Source organism: Xenopus tropicalis, chromosome 10 (genome assembly GCF_000004195.4).
Source record: "Xenopus tropicalis strain Nigerian chromosome 10, UCB_Xtro_10.0, whole genome shotgun sequence".
Classification (NCBI taxonomy): Eukaryota; Metazoa; Chordata; class Amphibia; order Anura; family Pipidae; genus Xenopus; species Xenopus tropicalis.
The window spans coordinates 19,794,989-19,816,995 of NC_030686.2; the positions used below are offsets into that span (position 1 = coordinate 19,794,989).

General features: G+C 41.5%; 1 protein-coding gene across 2 annotated transcripts; it reads right to left on the reverse strand.

Moving 5' to 3' along the window:
• Positions 1-8,068: 8,068 nt before the first annotated feature.
• On the reverse strand, positions 8,069-19,376 carry pltp (phospholipid transfer protein). Of its 2 annotated transcripts, none has more exon segments than NM_001016751.3 (16): positions 8,069-8,798; positions 8,896-8,972; positions 9,057-9,120; positions 9,202-9,244; positions 9,453-9,520; positions 9,682-9,846; positions 11,587-11,646; positions 12,190-12,366; positions 12,542-12,633; positions 13,192-13,255; positions 13,878-13,941; positions 14,997-15,152; positions 15,298-15,426; positions 15,513-15,612; positions 15,947-16,061; positions 19,314-19,376. In NM_001016751.3, coding segments are annotated over 15 exon segments (1,485 nt in total). In that variant the 5' UTR covers positions 16,053-16,061; positions 19,314-19,376; the 3' UTR covers positions 8,069-8,678.
• Positions 19,377-22,007: the final 2,631 nt, after the last annotated feature.

The window sequence follows — 22,007 nt, forward strand, 5'->3', positions numbered from 1 at the left end:
CTAAATTGAAAATTTAACCCTTTACATTTTGAGCTTTACTGCTACAACATGACAAGCCCCAATAAGGGTGTAGCCATCCTACAGTTGCACACTGCCCTGGCTGTGGTTCAGAATCCCATGGGTGAGCTTTAGTTTACAGTGGGCATCCCAAATCTTTACCCTGAGTGCCACGTTCAAATGTAAAAAGAGTTGGGGAGCAACACAAGCATTAACCTGGGCGTACCAAATAATAAATAAGCACCTGCTTTGAGGCCACTGGGAGCAACATGTTGGTCCACTGGTCTACAGGGTATTCCATTAAAAGGTAAATATTAGGTGAGATATTGTATTTTCCTTTGCAGGGACTCCACTGCCCCCCTCCCCCCAATGAATAAAAAAAAACTTCCACTGCCCCCAATAAACTGACTAACATAGTAACATAGTAAGTTGGGTTGAAAAAAGACATACGTCCATCAAGTTCAACCATAATGCCTATATATAACCTGCCTAACTACTAGTTGATCCAGAGGAAGGCAAAAAACCCCATCTGAAGCCTCTCTAATTTGCCACAGAGGGGAAAAAATTCCTTCCTGACTCCAAGATGGCAATCGGACCAGTCCCTGGATCAACTAGTACTAAGAGCTATCTCCCATAACCCTGTATTCCCTCACTTGCTAAGAATCCATCCAGCCCCTTCTTAAAGTTATATAATGTATCAGCCAGAACGACTGATTCGGGGAGGGAATTCCAGAACCTCACAGCTCTCACTGTAAAAAATCCTTTCCAAATGTTTAAATGGAACCTCCCTTCTTCTAAACGGAGTGGGTGCCCTCGTGTCCGTTGGAAGGACCTACTGGTAAATAAAACATTAGAAAGGTTATTATATGATCCCTTTATATATTTATACATAGTTATCATGTCACCTCTTAAGCGCCTCTTCTCCAGTGTAAACAGACCCAACTTGGCCAGTCTTTCTTCATAACTGAAACTTTCCATACCCTTTACCAGCTTAGTTGCCCTTCTCTGGACCCTCTCTAACTCAGTAATGTCCCGTTTGAGCACTGGAGACCAAAACTGAACAGCATATTCTAGATGGGGCCTTACCAGCGCTCTGTAAAGGGGAAGAATAACCCCCTCCTCTCGTGAATCTATACCCCTTTTAATACAGCTCAAAACCTTGTTTGCCCTTGCAGCTGCTGCCTGGCATTGCTTGCTACAGCCAAGTTTATTATCTACAAGGTCCAAGGTCCTTCTCCATTATGGATTTGCCTAGTGCAGTCCCATTAAGGGTATACGGGGCTTGCATATTTTTACATCCCAGGTGCATGACCTTACATTTATCCACATTAAATCTCATCTGCCACTTAGCTGCCCAGATTGCCAGTTGGTCAAGATCCTGCTGCAGGGATGTCACATCCTGGATAGAATTGACTGGTCTGCAGAGTTTTGTGTCATCTGCAAACACTGATACATTACTCATAATACCCTCCCCTAAGTCATTTATGAACAAATTAAACAAAAGTGGACCCAGTACAGAACCCTGAGGGACCCCACTGAGGACCTTATTCCAAGTAGAGAATGTACCATTAACAACCATACCCGATCCTGTAGCCAGTTTTCTATCCATGTGCAAACGGCTTCACTAAGACCAATAGACCTTATCTTAGAAAGCAGTCGTTTGTGGGGAACGGTATCAAATGCTTTGGCAAAATCCAAATAGATGATATCTACTGCATCCCCACTGTCCAGCTTCTTACTTACCTCATCATAAAAAGCAATTAAATTGGTCTGACATGACCTGTCCTTCATAAAGCCATGCTGATTACTGCTCATAATGGCATTCTCCACTACATAATTTTGAATGTGATCCCTTAACAAGCCTTCAAATAACTTGTCCACCACGGATGTCAAACTTACAGGCCTATAATTGCCAGGCTGAGATCTTAATCCCTTTTTAAATATGGGAATGACATTCGCCTTCTTCCAATCCCTAGGTACCATACCTGATGAAAGAGAGTCTGAGAATATCAGAAACAAGGGCCACTGCAATTCTGCACCTAGTTCTCTCAGTACCCGAGGGTGTATTCCATCTGGCCCAGGTGCCTTGTTTACATTTATCGTGTGTAACCCTTTAAGCACCATATCCTGTGCCAACCACTGTGTAGTTGGAGCTGAGGCAACAGTGAAGCTATTGGGTGGGACTTGGCCCACTGGCTCCTCTACTGTATACACAGAAGAAAAGAACTGGTTAAGCACATCTGCCTTTTCTGTATCCGCTGTAACCATATTGTTATTATAACTCAATGGGGCCACACCCTCAACCTGCATCTTTTTACTATTAATATACTTAAAAAACTTTTTGGGGTTAGTCTTGGCCTCGGCCGCGATGCGCTCCTCATTTTCTATCTTTGCCTTCCGGATTGCTGTTTTACAACACTTGTTATAGTGTTTATAATCATTAAACGCATCTACTGTCCCCTCTGACTTATATTTCTTAAAAGCTTTCCTTTTTTTCCCTATTAACTCCTTTACCTCAGAGTTAAGCCACATAGGTTGATTCTTAACACTTCTACTTTTTCATATTAATGTAAGCACATACATTATTAATTGTAACTATTATATTATATATGAACTGCTTATTACATCAGTTGTTTACATCAGGACCTATTTACTGAACTATGAGACTTTCCAGCAGGGGACTGGTTATTGGGCCCACAGCAACATCATTGTGTTCATGGGGGGGCCCAAAGTTTCTAATGGGGGCTGTGTGTAGGCACAATCATAGTTTTGTAGCCGTATATGGGTAAATATGGGTGCTGCTCCTTTCACTGAGAGATCCCCCCCATTAATTCAAGGTGGTACATGCACAGGTATAATGCAATTAGAGACACAATATATATGTACCACTGTCCTGTGTGGATCGTTATTTGCATAGCCACACATCCACTCATTTTGCAGAGGCAATCTTTATAGTCTTTTTTTCTACTTTAAATATTTAGTGGTACCAGCCCTACTTATGTATTGCCTGCCATTGTGCCATGGGTTTGCGGCACTACCCTAGCTTGCCATGCTGAGCTCCCCTAATGGAAGAGACTCACTGTTTGCCATCAATAGAAACCCACGGTTGCCTCTAGATGGCGATGTTCTGCTGTGGTTTTAGCTTCCGCTTTTTAGGTATAAATCCATGAAAAGATAGAAGGAATATTAGGTCACACAAGTAATACCCTGCATTTATTATTATTATTATTATATATATAGCATTAAAGGATAAGTAAACTTTAGAGGGGTGGTTCACCTTTAAGTTAATGTTTAGTATATTATAAAATGTCCTTTTCCTAGCAAGTTTGCAGTTTGTCTTTATTATTTTTTATAGTTTTTAAATTATTTGCCTTGTACATCTTTCGAGCTTTCAATTGGGGGTCACTGACCCATGCAGCAAAATAACTATTGCTCCCTGAGGCTACAATGTCATTATTATTGTTACTTTGTATTCTATTCATTCCCTTTCCTATTTATATTCTAGTCTCTCATTCATTTATACAAGTGCTGTCTTGTATAAAAAAGGGCATTAACTCAAGGGATGAAAACATAATTTTGCCCCTTTATAGGTCCCTGGTAAGGCCTCACCTTGAGTATGTGGTGCAGTTTTGGGCTCCAGTCCTTAAGAAAGATATTAATGAGCTGGAGAGAGTGCAGAAACTGCAACTAAACTGGTCAAGGGGATGGAAGATTTAATCTATGAGGTTAGACTGTCGAGGTTGGGGTTGTTTTTCCTGGAAAAGAGGCGCTTGCGAGGAGACATGATTACTCTGTACAAGTACATTAGAGGGGATTATAGGCAGATGGGGTGTGTTCTTTTTTCCCATAAAAGCGTTCAACGCACCAGAGGCCGCCCCTTTAGATTACATGAACGGAGCTTCCATTTGAAGCAACGTAGGTGGTTTTTCACAGTAAGGGCAGTGAGGTTGTGGAATGCCCTTCCTAGTGATGTGGTAATGGCAGATTCTGTTAATGCCTTTAAGAGGGGCCTGGATGAGTTCTTGAACAAGCAGAGTACGCAAGGCTATTGTGATACTAATATCTACAGTTAGTATTAATGGTTGTATATAAAGTTTATGTATGTGAGTGTATAGATTGGTAGGTATAGGTTGTGTGTGCTGGGTTTACTTCGAAGGGTTGAACTTGATGGACTCTGGTCTTTTTTCAACCCTATGTAACTATGTAACCACTGCCTGGTTGCTAAGGTAAACAAGACCCTAGCAACCTGATAGCTGCTGAAATGCCAAACTGGAGAGCTGTGGAACATAAAACTAAATAACTGAAAAACCACAAAAAATAAAACTGTTTCAATATCAATGGCTATGTCATACTAAAAGTTTAAAAAAAGGTAAACAACTCCTTTAAAAAAAAATTATGGAAAAAATTCCCAGGGTGCTTTTTCTTCAGTTTCAGAGCAATTTCAGTTTTTATTAACTGCCAATTAAATTAAATTTGTAATAAAAGTGTCACCTGCTGGTGGGTTCTAATAAATATTTATTAAAAAGGAGAATGGAAGCCTGAATCAAAATGGGTTTTTTCCCTTTTAAGAACCAAAATGTGTAAAGAAGAGAGACAAAGAAATCACTGGGGGTCTCTAGGCAGCTGCCTAGGGAATAAGAAGCAAGGGGAAACAATTCCAAGAGAGGAAACTAAACAAATGCTGACATCCTGCTAAGATTTGGACCTTTTTTACAAAGCGATCTGTTAAGAGATAAGAAATTGGAGTCCTTGATTTCATCCAGGATGGTAGGTGAAGATGTAGTGGCTTTGAATTCATGTTAAAAACAAGACTGGTCTTGTCTTATATTATAGTCCATGAGATTGAAGAAGACATGGGAGGTTATCTGACTGGCTGATTGGTTTGGCAGGAAAGCTTTGAATGCTGAAACAATGGGAGATATCTTAAAGCTGACCCCAGGACCTGACACAAGCCAGCTGGACTTTTCACTTTTGATTGCAGAGATCACAGAGGTAGGGGTCAATGCGCCATTTGGAAACTGAACAACAAAAAAAGGTCTCAAGACTGGACTGAACTTAGGTTCTATATTTGTTTAAGATCTTTAATGAATGTTTGAATGACAACTTCTATTGTCAATCTTCTTGATGTCAAAGGTTAAAGAACTGGAATTAAGAACTGGAGGCTAATTGGCCTTCTCAATGGATTATTTTATTTTTAGACACATTATTGTTTTGCATGATGAAAAGGCAAAGTATTTTTGGGGCAGTCCTTACTTTACAGGAGGTTTAGGAAAGATGCAGAACTTTGGGGGAAGTATTTCTTGTCCTTGGATCAAGCAAAGGTCTTTAGTAGATTTAAGGTCCCCATACACAGGCCGATTATAGCTGCCGATATTGGTCCCTTGGACTGATTCAGCAGCTTATCGGCCTGTGTAGGGGCAGAACCGAGGGGCCTTGGCGACCGATATCTGGCCTGAAATTGGCCAGATATCGATCGGCCAGGTTAGAAAATTCAGTCGGCTCGGGGACCGCATCGGCTCATTGATGCAAGTCCCCGAACCGACTGCCCCATTGCCGCGTGTAGAATTCGATCTTTTGGCCCCAGGGCCAAATGATCAAATTTGCCTCCCCAATATCGCCCACCCGTAGGTGAGGATATCGGGTGAAGATCCGCCCGTGTATGGCCAGCTTAAGTCATGAGTTTTATCAAGCAACAGCATTTTGGGTAAACTCATTGGTTTTTCTAAAGGGGAACTCCACCCAAACACAACTTAAGCTTTTTGAAAAGTAAAAATAATTTCAAGCAACTTTGCAATATACATCAGTTGAAAAATATGCAGCCTAATGCAGTCATAATTTTAAATCTGATCGGGCTGACAAATTGGGGAGTAGTCGACTGTCTTCAGTCTGTCTTCAGCCTGAATCCTCCAAATCCCACAACTCCCTGCAGAGGTGATGTCAGCAAAGGGAAGGATGTAGTTGCTGTGGAGCGGTTGTTACAATTTTAGTCCCTCCTCCCCTGCTAGGATTTCAAATGATGCAGAAAGAGAACTGTTTTGCAGCTGGATTTCAGAATATAAAAGTGGTATTTATTTATACTGTTTGAAGGAACAGATTACATTGATAGGTATGTTAGGGTTTTCTGTGTTGTGTGGGGCTCTTTAAGGGCTCTGGTACACAGGGAGATCAGTCGCCCACGACAAATCTCCCTTGTTGCGTGCGACTAATCTCCCCGATATGACATCCCACCGGCGAAAATATAAATCGCTGGTGGGATGGCATACGCTTCGGCGATTTCCACAAATCACGCCACCGCGTATGCCATCCCACCGGTGATTTACATTTTCACTGGTGGGATGTCATATCGGGGAGTTTAGTCGCCCTAAACGACTAAACTCCCTCGTGTGCCAGAGCCCTAACAAATTTTAGTTCAGAAGCTAGGCTAGGGGGGCAAAAAGCTCTCTACTGATAAACAGTTGCAAAGGTGATATTTTTAGTGTATGGCTAGAGGCAGGGTTGTCCTTTGCATTGTTGTATTAGATGCTCGGAGGAAACAGATGAAAGAAAGGGAGATAACTTTCTTATACAGAAATGAGATTGACCTGGGATGAGTTGTCCAATCACTTCCTTTGATGATATCTTTCGCTTTGGAAAGGTGGGTGAAAGAACACTATTCCCCATATGTAATAAGGGCCACTAAGTTTGCCCAGTAGCAGTAACCCATATCAACAAATAAGATCTTTGCTTTTAAACAGGTGACCAGTAAATGCTACCTGCTGATTGGTTGCTATGGGTTACTGCTCCTGGGCAAATCTAGTGCCTTTTATTGCATAACCCCAACTATCTGCGTTCCTGGGTATTGCTTTTTTTTCCAGGGAATGGATACAGAGCAGTAGTGTAAAGGAGGTCCAGATATGTGAATATATTGTTAAAGAAAAAAATGAATGCTACTACACCTGCATTTTAAGCATGGCAATCCTTGTGATTGTGGTTAACTGCTGTCTGGGGATCGAAGCCCAGACTCGGCAGATTCAGCAAAACCACAAAATAAAAACTGATGTCTACAGATGTTATCTTAGCTGTCTTGTCTTGGGAAATTTTCTGGGGTTTTGACTCTTTGTGACCGGTCACCCACATGTAATGTCAGTATTACAGAGTACTTAAGAAGATGAAAGAGTCTTTGAGATGGGAGCATGAGTCAGCTTGTTTCATGACAGTTAGTGGTGAACAAAAGTCTGCATCCAATTATATTGTTTTGAAGTAGTTGTTTTGTTTTTTTGTAAGCTGGGGTTACTGGAGAGCATAACCAAAAATTACCTTTTAAGACTGGAAAAAGAAAACACGATCACAGAGAATATATTTGGTGCACAGCTAGGATTCAGTTTATAATTTAACCAAATCCTTTTTCCAGGATTCAGGTTTAGCCAAATCCTAAAGATAGCTATATGATTGGGTACACTCTTCAACCATTAGTGTCCAATGGACAGAGATCATTTAAGGGGCCATACACACATGGAAATCTTTCTATTGTTCCAGTCATTTGGGCCAAAAGTCCCTACAACAGGGGAGCAGGAAAAAGGTGAGCCAGAGTTGGACTGGGCTTATGGGACACTGGGAAAAAACCTGGTGGGCCCTGGTGACCCAGACCCAATCCCTTTCAGCAATTTAGGCCTTCCACCCTCGCCCAATACTATCTATGGTATCTTACAGCCGCCCCTCTGTAATGCTACAGATATGTAATCAAAAGGTTTTGAGGGTCTTTAGTTCCACATTTCTGACTGTCCAAAACCTGCCTGTTGGGCTGGGTTCCAAGCACAAAGCAGAACATAAGGGAGAACTACAACTTGCAAAGCAGCACAAGTAGCTTATTTTCTAATATATCATTACTAAGTTGTACTGTTCTTTAGCACAGAGACCCCTCTAGGCTGTATCATAGTGAACAAAATGTACTTTTGGGATAATGGGTCATTTCTTCGTTTGACTTGCACTGAACCTAGGGTTAGGCCTAGAATCCGGTGTCAGAGCAAGATGTTTTCCCAAATAGGAAGTAGAGACAGTCACATGAGTATAACAGGAAATACTGTTCCCCACACAAATTTTAAACATTTTTGGAATTTAAGTAAATGTACTTTTTGCAAAATTGTACATTATTACACATTGTTCTCAGTAATAATTAGACATTTTCCCCCAAAGGCATTCCCATTAAAATGCTGCATTCCTTACTAGCATTTCCTCCAACTGTGGGTAGAAAAAGATACATGGGGGGGGGGGCAAAATGGTGTTTCTGAAATGTCTTTTTTCATTGTTTTAGTATAAATTTTTCCATCAGGAAGCTCTGTCTGGCATGTTAAAAACCTAGGCTCATATTGTTACAGTCTGTGCTACTGATTATAAAGGCTCTATGTTTTAGAAATGTTAGCAGAATTCTTATTTGCTTAAGGGATAGTAATTATGGACTGCTTGTATAGAGTACTGTCTCAGTATACTTCTCTACAACACTGTTTTTTTGGCAGGGGGTTGGTACCACCCAACACCAAACTTTTGCTTTGATTGGTAAAGCAACAAAATTAATTTTTTAGGACCATCCTTCAGCCCACAGGTAAGGTGTCCAACAGAAAAAAAAACACTTTTTCATGGTGGTGGAGCACCCTGGGGGGTTGATATTTGGTCTTGAGAATCCGGAGGATCCCAGCAAGAGGGTCTTAGATAGAGTCGTTGTTCCCCACTGTTGTTGTTGAGATAGTTGGAGCAGGACGATATTTCTCAATAACTTCTCGAAGACTTTTGGAGAAGTGCAAATCGCCACCAATAAGGATAAAGCCCTAAAAAATATCATTACAAGACTTCAGATCTCAATGAAGTTTATAAATGAAGAACAGGTCTACCTTTAGCATTTCTACTACTTTTTCTACTACTTACAGCATGGTGAGATGTAGTCTCTCGTGTAAAATCCAATCCTTCTGGTAACGGAATCTGAACTCCACGCTTGGTTCTCTCTGGAACAAAAAAGAAAAAGTGTTACAGAAGAGATCCATGCTCTTGAGGCTGAGCTCGTGGACTGGACACTTATGATGGCTTACCATTAAGAACAGGCATGACAGTGAGCTGTAAAAGTGTTTTTAATGGGTTCTGTAGCGGGATGAGCTGTGGAGAAAGGAATGATTAATAGTAATGGCTTCAAGATTTGCAAAATATACCCTATTCTAAAAGTAAAGTCACACTCACTGCCAAGGATTCCAGTGCTGACTTGTTGGAGAATATGCGGAACCTGCCAGAGATAAAGGAACTGATTAATACCAGCCAAAAGCTGTAAGAAACTAAGGAAGAGTTCAGTAAATGCAAACATCTGGAAGGTCAAAGAAGTGACTGACTAGACCATAACCTCAGGTAACCTAATAAATTGGCTGGGTAATAGTCTCTCATCAGCTTAAATCCTTTACTTTAGAATGTTAAAAGGGGGAGGTAGGTTATATTACCTCTTAAGGTCCAGGTGAACCTGCAAGGTCTTCTTTTTGAGAGTGACTTTGGCACTGAGGCGAGATTCCTTAAATATAAATGAAATAGTTTCAACTCATTATACCTGTGTTGCAGGACAACATTTATCTATCTGGGACAAAAATCTGTTAGGCTTCTATTGCTGAATTACATCGCGGGTATATTAGTGGGTTTCATAGCTATCTTCACAGAATATGGAGGGTAACATACCATGGTTAGGCTGCTCAGCTGCACAGGAGGCAGGTCCTTCGGGGTGAGGAAGATATTTAGAATTGCGTTGACAGAGACACTGGTCCCAGAGGGTTTGATTGTAAAGCGGGGAGGAGCTAAGACTCGCAGCTCCAACTTCATGGGGGACTCAGCCACCGAAGGATCCTATAATAGGGTATAAATGCAGTTAGAGAGATGCTTTATAGAGATGGGTTATTTACAGTAGTTGTACAAGGGCAGTAATATTCTGACACAAAATGATGAGGTGCGTAGAATATGGTGAAACAGCTGAGTATAGACTAGGGAATATATAGGCGAAAGAGCTGGGGGGAATATACTAGGGGGTTAATAGAACATAGATTCCCAAACTGTTGAGGTGGCCCTATATGGGGGCCTAAAACTGTCACACAAAAACAGCATGAAGTCATACAAAGGCTGACTTGAACCAAAAAAGTCTGAAGATCAGTGATAAAGTGTTATATGTGTTAAAGACATAAAGACATCAATACAGCATAATTATATCTGGCTTCCAATCCAATATTTGTTAAAGGCACAACACAGAAACCCCTAATACACCTATGAATGTGGTCTGTTCCTTCAAAAAGTATGAATAAATACTATTTTATATGCTGAAACAGTCCTTCTCTTTCTGCATCATTTAAAATCCTGGCAGGGGAGGAGGGACTGAAACACTGATGTTACAAATTGTAACAACTATTGCACAACTTACAGACAGCACGCAGAAACTACTTAAAGTGGACCTGTCACCCAGGCATAAAAAGCTGTATAATAAAACCCTTTTCAAATTATACATGAAACCCAAACTCAATTTTTAATTAACACATCAATACCCATTATAAAAGCATTTAAAAATTACAGCTGTCAATCATATACTGCCTGCCCCGCCTCTATGCCTTAGGCATAGAGGTGGGGTAGTCAGTTGCTTTCACTTTCAATTCAGAACTTCTTAGATGTTGGTGCTCTCCTCACATCCCCCCTCCCTCCTAATCATCTAATTTTGGAACCTGAGTATGGACATGGGTATCAGATCCCCCCATACAGGCACAGAAAAAAGATTTTGGCAGGGTGCAAAGCTTTCCTTAATAACAGTGTCCGCAAAATGGAGCCTGCCTGCATGCTGAAATTGTGAATTTCAAGAATGAAGAACAACTTGGAATTATTTCTTAGGGCTCTGGCACACGGGGAGATTAGTCGCCCGCAGCAAAACTCCCTGTTCGCAGGCAACTAATCTCCCCGAGTTGCCTACCCCTGCCATCCCTCCGGCGAACATGTATGTGCAGATGGCAGACGCCGCGGGGCGATTTCAGGAAATCGAGTCTTTCTCTGCGATTTGCGCGAAATCGCGCCGCCGCGTCTGCCATCCCGCTGGCGACTTACATGTTCGCCGGTGGGATGGCAGGGGTAGGCAACTCGGGGAGATTAGTCGCCCGCGAACAGGAAGTTTTGCCGCGGGCGACTAATCTCCCCGTGTGCCAGAGCCCTTAGGGTGACAGGTCCCCTTTAACTTACAACACATTGCACTGTGATGTTTCTTTTGTTTTCATCACGTATGCAGGGATTTGTGGGATTTGGAGGATGTACGGTGATGGCAGGCTGAGGATAGTCGCCTACAGTTACATTTTATTTTGAGTCTTAAAGTAGTCAGCCAGATCAGTTGGAGAACATGGGGCGAGGCTTAGGTAACTGTTCCAAACCATATAATTACATAAAAAATTGTGGAAAAGACTGCATATTTTTTAATTGATGTATATTGAAAAGCTGCTTGAAATTTTGTTTACTTTTCTAATAGCTTCAATTGTGTTTAGGTGGAGTTTCTCTTTAATTATAACACAGGACAATCTCACAGAGCAAGAGACAAAAGAGTAGATCTACCAACTTTATTACCAGCAACATGATGCTTCCAAAGAATGAAGTCCGCAGCAAAACCTCCAGGTCTTTGGGCATCTAAGAAAAAAGGAAAAAAAGCTCAGTGTAACCAATACATAGTGCAAACACATTTATCTTGTGAACGGAAGGCCCATACATGGGTCAACAGTGGAACTGATTTTGACAGACTAAGTTTCTGTAAATGGATATAAAACAATATTTTACCCTAATCAATATTTTCTGTCTGTATATATATGTCAAATGATCTGGGCAGCCAAGTTTTGCATCGGGCTGAACTACACAGCCACACTGGCCCCAAATTTTTTTTGGATGTTCAGGAACTGGTCCAAAAGGTGCGCAGGTGAGTTGGGCAATTGTCCACATCTGTTCTCCAACCAAATCAGAGTTGAGATTAGGAGGTCTAAGCCAGAAGGGACAAGATCTAGTAATCTAGAAAGGGTTGTGGCCACTCTGATCCCATAGGTTATAAATTTCTGCACAAAGACTGCAGTACACAGTACAGCCTAAAAAGGGGAGACAGAAGGCTAATCTATTGAGAACCAGGAGTTCTGACTACTTACCGTGCAGTACCTGGTTTAGACCTGGTGCTACTAAACCTACCTGGTCATCTGCAATTTCCAGACTCAGCACATCAGAGTAGAAATAAGCATGCATTGCTGAATCGAAAAAGTACTCTGACAGCGCTATGTACACCATGCGTTCTTTTTCCTTGATGTATAATTCTGGTGACATATTGGGAATGGTCTCATTTTTTGCAGAGAGAGAGAAGAACATGCCCTGCAAAAAAAGGAAGAGTGTCAGAGGCCGGCATAAGGCAACAACATGACTACTGAATGTCTATGATAGAAAGCAATGATTATAAAGCTGCCGTTGAAGACATCAATGATGTGGGTTTTCTGCATTTTTTAAAGAATGCGTTTGTGATTGTGACTTTAAGAGTTATGGTTCCTACCTTAAAGTCCATGTCCAAACTGTCTTCAGACACGTCTGGGTCACTCACGAGGGAGTAATCAATTCCTATATAATCATCTACTGGATTGCGCACTGCAACAAATAAAGAACTGAGCAATATAAGGGTTCTGCGCTGAACCAATTTTTGAGACTTGAGCCAGCTACCGATGTAATAAACTGCTGGCTAGCAGTGGGTTAATACTACTGCTGTGTTAGTTCAGGTACAGATACACACTGGAACTTTTGGTATATATATTAGAACATGGCAGGTAGATCTGGCCTGCTCCATGCTTGCTCTCAGCTTAACAGGAAGCACAAAACAGGAATAGGAATATCATCAATAAGCAATGGCAAAACAGTAAGAATGGCCCTTAGCCAAAATGTCTACACAAGCAGGTTACTACAAACGACCCACAACTGCCTTATCCGCAGCCTGATCTGCGACCCACTGACCATCATTAAACAGGAATTGCTGCTGCTATAAACCGTAAGTGCCATCATCAGAAGAAGTGGGTGGGGTAAAAAAAATTGTGAAAAAAGTTTAAAGTAGTAAAATATCGACAATATAGGGAATATGATATAAGATGTATATTTTTTATCAACTCTTCCCCGCCCCTTGCTAACACCGCCACCCAGAGTACAGAAACTCACCTGGCACTGTATGTAGCAATGAGTTCAACAAGACAAGCCCGGCATGCTTGAGTGCTGGACAGATCTGTCATAGAAATGAAACAGTAAAAAGGGCAGGAGGGCTGCTGTGTGTTAATTGTATTAATGGGGAAAACGATGAGAAGTTCTGGTGGGTGGTAGAAAGACAATGGGAACGTGATAGCAGAATCGTCTGTGTTTACTCAGTAGTACTATTTGCAGTGGGTTAACCCAAAACATTGTAAGTAAAAGATGTGGATCACTTTGGGTAAAATATGGTATTTACTGTGTTCAAGGTGTGGGTCTGTGGTAACGTTTAATCATCCTCCATAGGATTAGGGCAATTTAACTACAAAGTACTAGTATGCTAGTATCAGCAAAAGGGGAGCCAGAATCAAAATACATCTATAAGTTAAAGATAGAGCTTTGCTGGAAATGATGGGTTTCTGAAGGGAGTAATTATAAGGAAGAACTGATTTAAACACAACATGTAAAATGTAATGGTCTGTTATTATTCTAGTACTAAACAGATGGAAGCCGGGTTGTAAGTGTAAGAGGTAATTATTAAGCATACACAATGTAACAGTGCCATAACTACAGAGGAAGCAGACCCTGCGACTGCAGGGGGGCCCACGAGGCCCTAATTAATGAATAATACAATAAATATTGGTAAAACAGGTCCCACCTACCTGCTTGTTTAAGAGGAATCTCATTCCTGACGTTATGAAAGCACCAAGAAAATCATAAACCCTCCTACAATGAGAGTTTGGAATTATTCTTAGAATACAAAAAAAATATTAACATAAAAAACATTTTTATTGGGTTTTAAATGGATGCAAGAAGAGATTGTGGTGGTATCGACTAGGAAAAGAGAAGTGATAACAGGAACCAAAAAGGCAGAGCAATGTATATAAGAAACATCTGTTTATATATATATAATACACAAGAGCCATGAATATCCTGTAAATTCTAAAAATGGTAGTTAGTGATGTCATCATTTACAATTGATGCTTAGTCACCCCGAATTTACCATATTAACTCCTTAAGTCTCACTAACCCCAATGCGAGCAAATGTGCAAACTCCCTACCAACCTTTCTTCCCTTCTCTTTTTCTTCCTTTTCTCTCCCCCTCTCTTATATTTGTTTTATTTGTTTGGAAATAAAAACATTTAAAAAAAAACAAAAAAACAATTGATGCTTAGTCAATTGGTATCTGTGCTTAGCCTTTGGTCTCATGCTTTTATAAGTTCATGGAACTCCTTGTTGACTAATAATATCCTTATATTTGACAATAGGGGGTACTCTATCTATCTATCATCTATCTGTACAGAAACCTAATCTAACCTAATCTCATGAAATTATGCATTTTAAACCAGTTCCATTTGTAAGAGCTAAAATGCAAGTTAGAAGAATAATGCAGAATAATTGTTCTTGGGAAAGCATGTCCACTGAAGGTGGGTCATGGCTACCAAAGACTTCAATAAGTGTGTGATGGGGAGACACATGATGATGCATGATGAAGAAATCTTTGGGCAAGAATGTGTCGTTAATGTTTATTTGTAGCCATAACTTGGGAAACAGATTGAGTTAAACAGGGAAGGTGCAAGTAGAGAATGCTACATAGTTAAGTTAGGTTGAAAAAAGACCAAAGTCCATCAAGTTCAACCCTTCCAATGTGGCGGATTAGAGAGTAATGTCCATGGGAAGACAGCTTGAATCAAAGAACAGAAAATAATAAATAGAAAGATTTTGGTATAATATTAGAATGAAATTATATCAATAGGGATGGAATGTCCCATCATACTCACTTGAGGGTTCCACTGAAGTCAGCATGCATTCTGTTGATAGATGCATCACAAGTCATATTGGCTATTTTCATCCGCCCCAGCTCATCCCTGGAAAGATCCACTTTCGTCTTAATGTGCACCCCTTCAGCAGAGGCGTTAATCATCCCAACATCGTAACTGAAGTGCCAAGACAAAGAGCATATACATAAATATCACCCATTGTGCCTTGCATACTGTTTCTGTCTCTTTCTTCTCTCCAACTGTTCTTTTATGATACTGATCTGATGATACTAATCTGATGATAAAGCATGAGAATACTCACAAGAGCCAATAGAGAAGCTTGCGCTGGAAGGTCAGGCTGATAGATGCGTTGTTAATGTCCAACACCAGCTGTTTGTGTGGCTGAAACCACAACTCTGACTGAGCCAAATGCAGATGCGTCACACGAACACTGAAACAGCCAATGGAAGATGTGCCCTCTTTGGTCACAGATAGCATTTAATAGCACAGATATGATAAATGTAATATTCTACTCACTTGCTGATGTTGTAATTGAAGTTCCCCTCTTTTCCACTCAAGTCTGGAATGATGATATGCTCCAGTTCTTCCTCCACAAACCTCAATCCCTCCTGTTTTACTGGGTACAAGACAAAGCCACTTGGTACAAGATCATTCTCTGAACAATAAGCTGAACCAAGCCCAACCCGCTGTGCCAACATGCGTTATGTACCCCTTCCTGAAGAATTACGTCATCTGCAATGCTAAATGGGTCCTACATAAACATTAATTACCACTAACAGGCCTGGACTAGCAATCTGTGGATTCTGGCAAATGCCAGAGGGGCTGCTGTAAGATGCCATTGACAGTCACTATTTAGTAAGCTGGTGGGGGGCTGTTTGGGCCTCTATATACTGAAAATGATTTCCTATGCAGGCCTGCTCACTAATATTTGTAGCTTTCCTTCTGCTTACCAAACTGCAGCCCCTTGGAGGTGATCCTGATTCTGCAGCCAGGATTCTGCAGGCTTGATGCCAGTGCCATGGTGAGAAGGGAAAGGAAGATATATGATGGTTCCATTGTTCTTCGCTAGAGGGGCAGAAAAGAAGGGTGACACATAAGCTTATAGACAGATTTCAGTGATCATTGCACATTGCATATAATAATAGTACAGAAACTTATGCAGTTTAGCTAATACAAGGACACTCAGGGCTGTAGTCCTTTAGCATATGAAGCTTGACTATTGCCAATCGAAGTTTTATGGGACTTACAGTATATTGTTTGTTACTACGTCTGAAGCGAATTTACTCTCTTAATGGAATTAGGCTCTTAGTCTGGTGGTTTATAGTGTGCTGGAATACTTGATGAATTACCTAGGCAATTAATAATTCCATGACAGTAAGAAACACACTGCAAGAGGTGGGGTCTTAAGAAGCAGTGAGTGGCAGTGGGCGGGCCAAGCCGAACTGGAATCCAAAACAACCAGGCTGGCCATCTCGCTTCTGCACCCTACTCCCCCCCCAAGCATGTGCAACGCATGTGCAGTTATGTTCTGGGGGGGATTGCTGTGCAATGACAAGCGGCGGAGGCAAGAGGGTGCGGAGTAGGGTTAGGCAGAGAGGTACCTGCCTGGCTCCCCCCCATCATTTCGCTTTCGTCAGGTGCCTCTTCTGCTTTCCCCTAGTTCCCACCCTGGTGAGTGGATGCACACACAAATTTAGTATTTCGTCTGTGGCCAGATGGGCCAGATGGGTTACTCTCAATTCCCTAGTTCACAGAGTAAGGTTGCCACCTTTTTTCATATCACATTGGCATCAAGCGTCATTTTACCAGCCAGGCCAAAGCCAGAAGTTCTGCTTCAGCCCCGCATCCTTTTTCAGTCAATAAAAGATTCCATGACTGGACACAATGTGAGCATGTTCCTAAGGACACTCTCAAGGCTACTTCGACGACTTTGGCAAATCGCGGCGCCACATTCTACATTCTAGCCGGTGGGATGGCATTGCAGGAAGATTAGTCGCCCGTGACAACGTAGATTTGTTGCAGCTCGACTAATCTCCCCGTGTGTCATGGCCCTAAGCCAATACAGAAGGCACTGTCTCACCAAACATTATTAGAAATGAGAAAACTCTCTCTTTTCTTATCAAATAACCAAGATTACTATATTATCCTCAGACAGCTCCTGGGGCCTTTAGTTTTACATGCTCTGCCCCTTCACTCGCTTGTGCTTGGCAAACACAAGATTCCAAAACACTACGTGTCAGAGATGGACAGTTTGGACATCGCCAAAATCTGCAATGAGACCCATATTTGGACTGACCCCATGGGCGTTCCTAGCCCTAATGCTGCCCGAGGAGGCTTTTGCGATGCCTGATGGGTAAAGCTAAAATGGCATACATTCTACATGTGATGTAATTTAGATCTGATTTCTGAGTCACACATGATAATTATTATTATACAGGTATAGGACCTGTTAACCAGAATGCTCTGGGCCTGGGTTTTTTTTAGATAAGGGGTACCTTAAGTCTATAAAAAAAATTATAATTTTAAGATTAAATAAAGCCAATAGAACTATTTTGCTCCAACAAGGATTGATTATATCTTAGCAGGGATCAAATACAAGGTACTGTTCTACAATTACAGAGAAAAAGGGAATCATTAAAAATTAAAATGATTTGTTTAAAATGGAGTCTACGGGAGATGGCCTTCCAGTTATTTTAAGCTTTCTGCATAACGGGTTTCTGGATAAAGAATCCTATCGCTGTACCTTTAATTATAAAAAAGCACAGGGCAAATATTTGCCATTCAATATGGAGACTTGTGCAGTAGACAATAAATCCAGAACTGGCTATGGAACGGAAACCTTTGTTTTGTACTCCTGATACAAAACACTGAGATACAATATTGCACTTGCAAAGTAGGGAAGGGGGTATAACTACCAGTGAGCAGGGATTGCAACTGCACCAGGGCCCTGCTAAGAGAGCTCCACTGCTGCAGTCAGAATCCACTGAAGCGCAGTGGCAGAAATCTGATGTTATGGGGTGGATGCAAATTTTGCCCCATGGCCCTAAAGCCCTTAGTTAAGCCACTGCATGAAGGCTGAATATATGAGCATATGTGCATAGTTCACTTGTGCCATGGTCACCCAATATACATAAAAAATTGAAATCTAGTGACCGTAAGAAATGATTTAAGATTCTTGGAAACAATACAGCATGTGATATAGCTCATACTGTGATGACAGGTTTGGGGGGAATCTAGATGGGAGCATAGGGCAGGCAGAGTATGGCACACACAGGCAGCATAGGGCTGCCTGTGTGTGCCATACTCTGCCTTCCCTACCTTGCCTGTGTGCCATACTCTGCCTGCCCTACCCTGCCTGTGTGTGAAATACTCTGCCTGCCCTATGCTGCCTCTGTGTGCCATACTCTGCCTTCCCTTTGCTGCCTGTGTGCCATACATGCAGTGACACAATGCTGGCACTGCTCATACAATCTGAGGTGTGAACAAGTGAACAATGTGGAGGCTTACAGTCTGTGCCTAAGGTGTAAACAATGCAGGGGGTCAACAATGCAGGGAAGGTTGGCACAGTACAGGGACAGGGGATTATATGTTTAAACAATACAGGGGTTTACAGCCTGAATCTAAGGTTTTAACAATGCAGGGGGGGAAGCAGTTAATCTCAGTACTGATACCATTTAAAGCTTACACAAAAGGTAAGCAGTCACAGCAACCAGACAGGCAGGGGGCCACACAGAGGGGGCACGTGGGCCGCCAGTTGGACAGCACCGGAATAAAGCATTTTGGGTATGTTAATCCTAAATTGAAATGTTGTCCAATGAAAAAACAATTAATTTCGAGCAATTTTCCAGTATCCATTTTTTTAAAACAATTCAGTGGTTTTAAAGTTATAAGTGATTTCTTGCAACAGGCTAATATTAATTTGGAGGCACTAATATCGATTTGTTTGTCTTTTTCTATTAGTCTGACATAAACTTCATTTTGCAAGATCTTCTGCAGTTGGAACTGGATTTTCATTATTCAGATCTGACAAATATTGAGTTTTTAGGCAAGGCTGTATGGTTCACAGTGGGGCACAGTTGAGGCTCTATGGCTTCTATCCCCGGTTAGAGTTAAGTCATTATAAATAGACACTGATCTTGGGGCGATTATAACAGATTTAGGATAGGCTGCAAGAGACAAACTGCGTCATCCACTCAATCATTCTCTATGGCCATAGGAACTTTCTCCACCCTAGATACAGGGGAACCCCTTCCCATGCATGCCCACCTTCCCCTGACAATGAATAAATTTCAAATAATAAAGAAATGATATACCTACTCCACTTCAGCCGTTGCAGGGAAGACCTTGCTGTTGCAGTAATCACAGAGCCAAGACTGGAGCTAAGATCAGCAGCCTGCAGAGCTTTATATACAGCGCACATACACTCAGCCCACCGTGTACAGCCCCTCCTCCTGCCCAGAGACCACACAGCTGGCGAAGGAACAGTCCCCTGGGCTGCACACTGCAATTAGCACTGGATAGTACACAGCATACACTAATGTGTGTATTATTCTGTAACACACTCATTGCACTAACAAACATAGAAGCACAATCAGTCTGTACAGATTTGGGCAGAAGCCAAGAAATGTGGCAAATTGAGATTTTACACTGATTAATGATGGTGAGACATAATGATGGATGGAGCAGGCAAAACCAGGCATGTGCTCTGAGTTCATTAGTAGTCAACATACCTCTTTCCATCTGTGCTGAGCAGCAACTCCCATGATCCTTAGCAACCTATGGTTTAGCTGCTGCTGAAGAGCTAAAGCTGTGGAGGATTTGTAAAAAAAATCATACATAATTAGTATATTTTTGTTTTACAGAGCATAATATAGCTTTAATGGGTTGTTCACCTTTAAATTAACTTTTAGTATAATGTAGAGAATGCTATTTAAGAAAATTTGCAATTGGTCTTCATTTTTTTTTATTAATTACGGTTTTTGAAGTATTGCTTTTTTGTTCAGCAGCTCTCCAAGTTGGACATTTCGGCAGCTACCTGGTTGCTAGGGTCCAATTTAAACTAGCAACCAGATAGTGGTTTGAAAGAGAAAGGCCCAAATAGAAAGATAAGTAATAAAAAGTAACAATATCAATAAAACTTAAGCCTCACAGAGCAATAAATAATAAATGTAGACACATAGTTGTGAACCACCCCTCTAAATCAGAGGTTCCCAAAGTGGGAGGCTGGCACCCGAAGAAGCTTGGGACAGAGCCCAAAATGTATGAGAACCTCCCCCTAAGTAATACCATAAAGTGAATATATAGTTGTTTTTTTTTTTACTTTATGTCACCCATGGCTGCTATTAGTAGGAGGGTAATGGGGGTTCTCCGTAATGGGACTTGTGGCAAAGGAGGGGCCTATTAGGTAGCCTTTATGCACACTATCAGCTTACAGGAGGCTTTATTTGGTAGTAAATCTTGTTTTTATTTAACCAAAACTTGTCACCAAGTCAGGAATTCAAAAATAACTACCTGGTTTGTGGGTACTGAGAGCAACATCCAAGGGGTTGGGGAGCAACTTGTTGCTCACAAGCCACTGGTTGGGGATCACTGGTGAAGATGATGGAGGGTGTACACCTTACCTAAAAGATAGTCAGAAGTTGCTATTCTTCAAGTACATCTCCTCTTCTGCATGGGTCTAAACAGGTATTTTTTTGAAACACTGCATCCAGGTTTTCTTTCTGTTGAAGAAATATATAAAGATATAACATTAGTGTAAAGGATATGTAGTGGGCATCATGTGACATTTAAAGAAAGGACTCATGGGCAATAGTCAAACACTGTGGAATTTGGCCAGGTGCCCTAATGAGTAGATATGAAATGAGGTGAGCGGTGGCTTTTACTCACTGTAGATGCCCATCAATAGATCAGCTTTTCAGTCAAGTTTGCACCTTGTTGCACCTTTGGTGGTTATTATTAAAATAACTGAAACCTGGGCATTGACTACATGAAGCCTGTTAGAGCTTGGGGAATAAAGGTAAAAAACCAGAGGTTTTGGTATACGAAAAACATTACTCATTCAAGCGAATTGTATAAAGGGTATATTTCTCCTTTAAATATTCACCTCTTGTCAGGAAGCACTGCAGGAAAGGTTAGCACCGAGGCCCAAATGATTATGGAGCAGGTGAGAAGGAACAATGTATCGAGGTAGAGGCAAATTTCAAGGGATGTGCTGGGCTGGGGACTTGTCTGTGTCATTATTTGCAGGGAGCCACTTTGCTGAGAGTTTAGAAGGTCAGCCTTGGATCTTTAAATTTTAATCTGATATTGGAAGCCAGTAAAGGGATTTGTATTGAGCAGATGTGAGGCAGGGGGATAAGCCCTGGAATTCCAGTCCAGAGGTTTAAAGAAAGAGTGAGAGACATATTTAGAGGATGAGGTGGAATGCTGACCCATCTTTACTAGTGATGGATCTTAGCACTGTTGGGAATTCTGCACTCTGCACCAAGCAAAAAAATCTGGTGCTTAGTGCAGGGAGGAGTGTCTACACTTTTGTGTGGGAGCACTCATATTAGTTACCATTCCTGAGACAGCCTCAATCCATTAAAGGAGAAGGAAAGGATAATAAAGAGTTAATCTCAAGCTGCAGGTATACCTTCAGTTGTCCCAATAGTGCCCTTAAGTCTCCCCATATTTCACCTGTTCAGAAGATCAGAAGCCAAACAGGAAGAAAAAATGCTGAGCTGTGTAAAGAAAGTTCCCATAATGCCTCGCTCCAGCACAGACATCCAGACCAAGTGAACATGCTCAGCTTCCTGCTGATTGGCTCAGATCCACATTCCTAAGGGGGGGGCGGAGGGAGTCCTTAGCATTCTTGAGGGAGGGGGGAGCAGGAGAGATGCAGAGAGCAGAAAGCTGCGTGTCTCTGGCACAGGAATTACAGACACAAGAAATCTTTTTTCAGAAAAGTCAGTGCAGCATTTCTGTGAGTGCTTATGGCTGTATTTACATAGACCTTTCTGATAAAGCTTA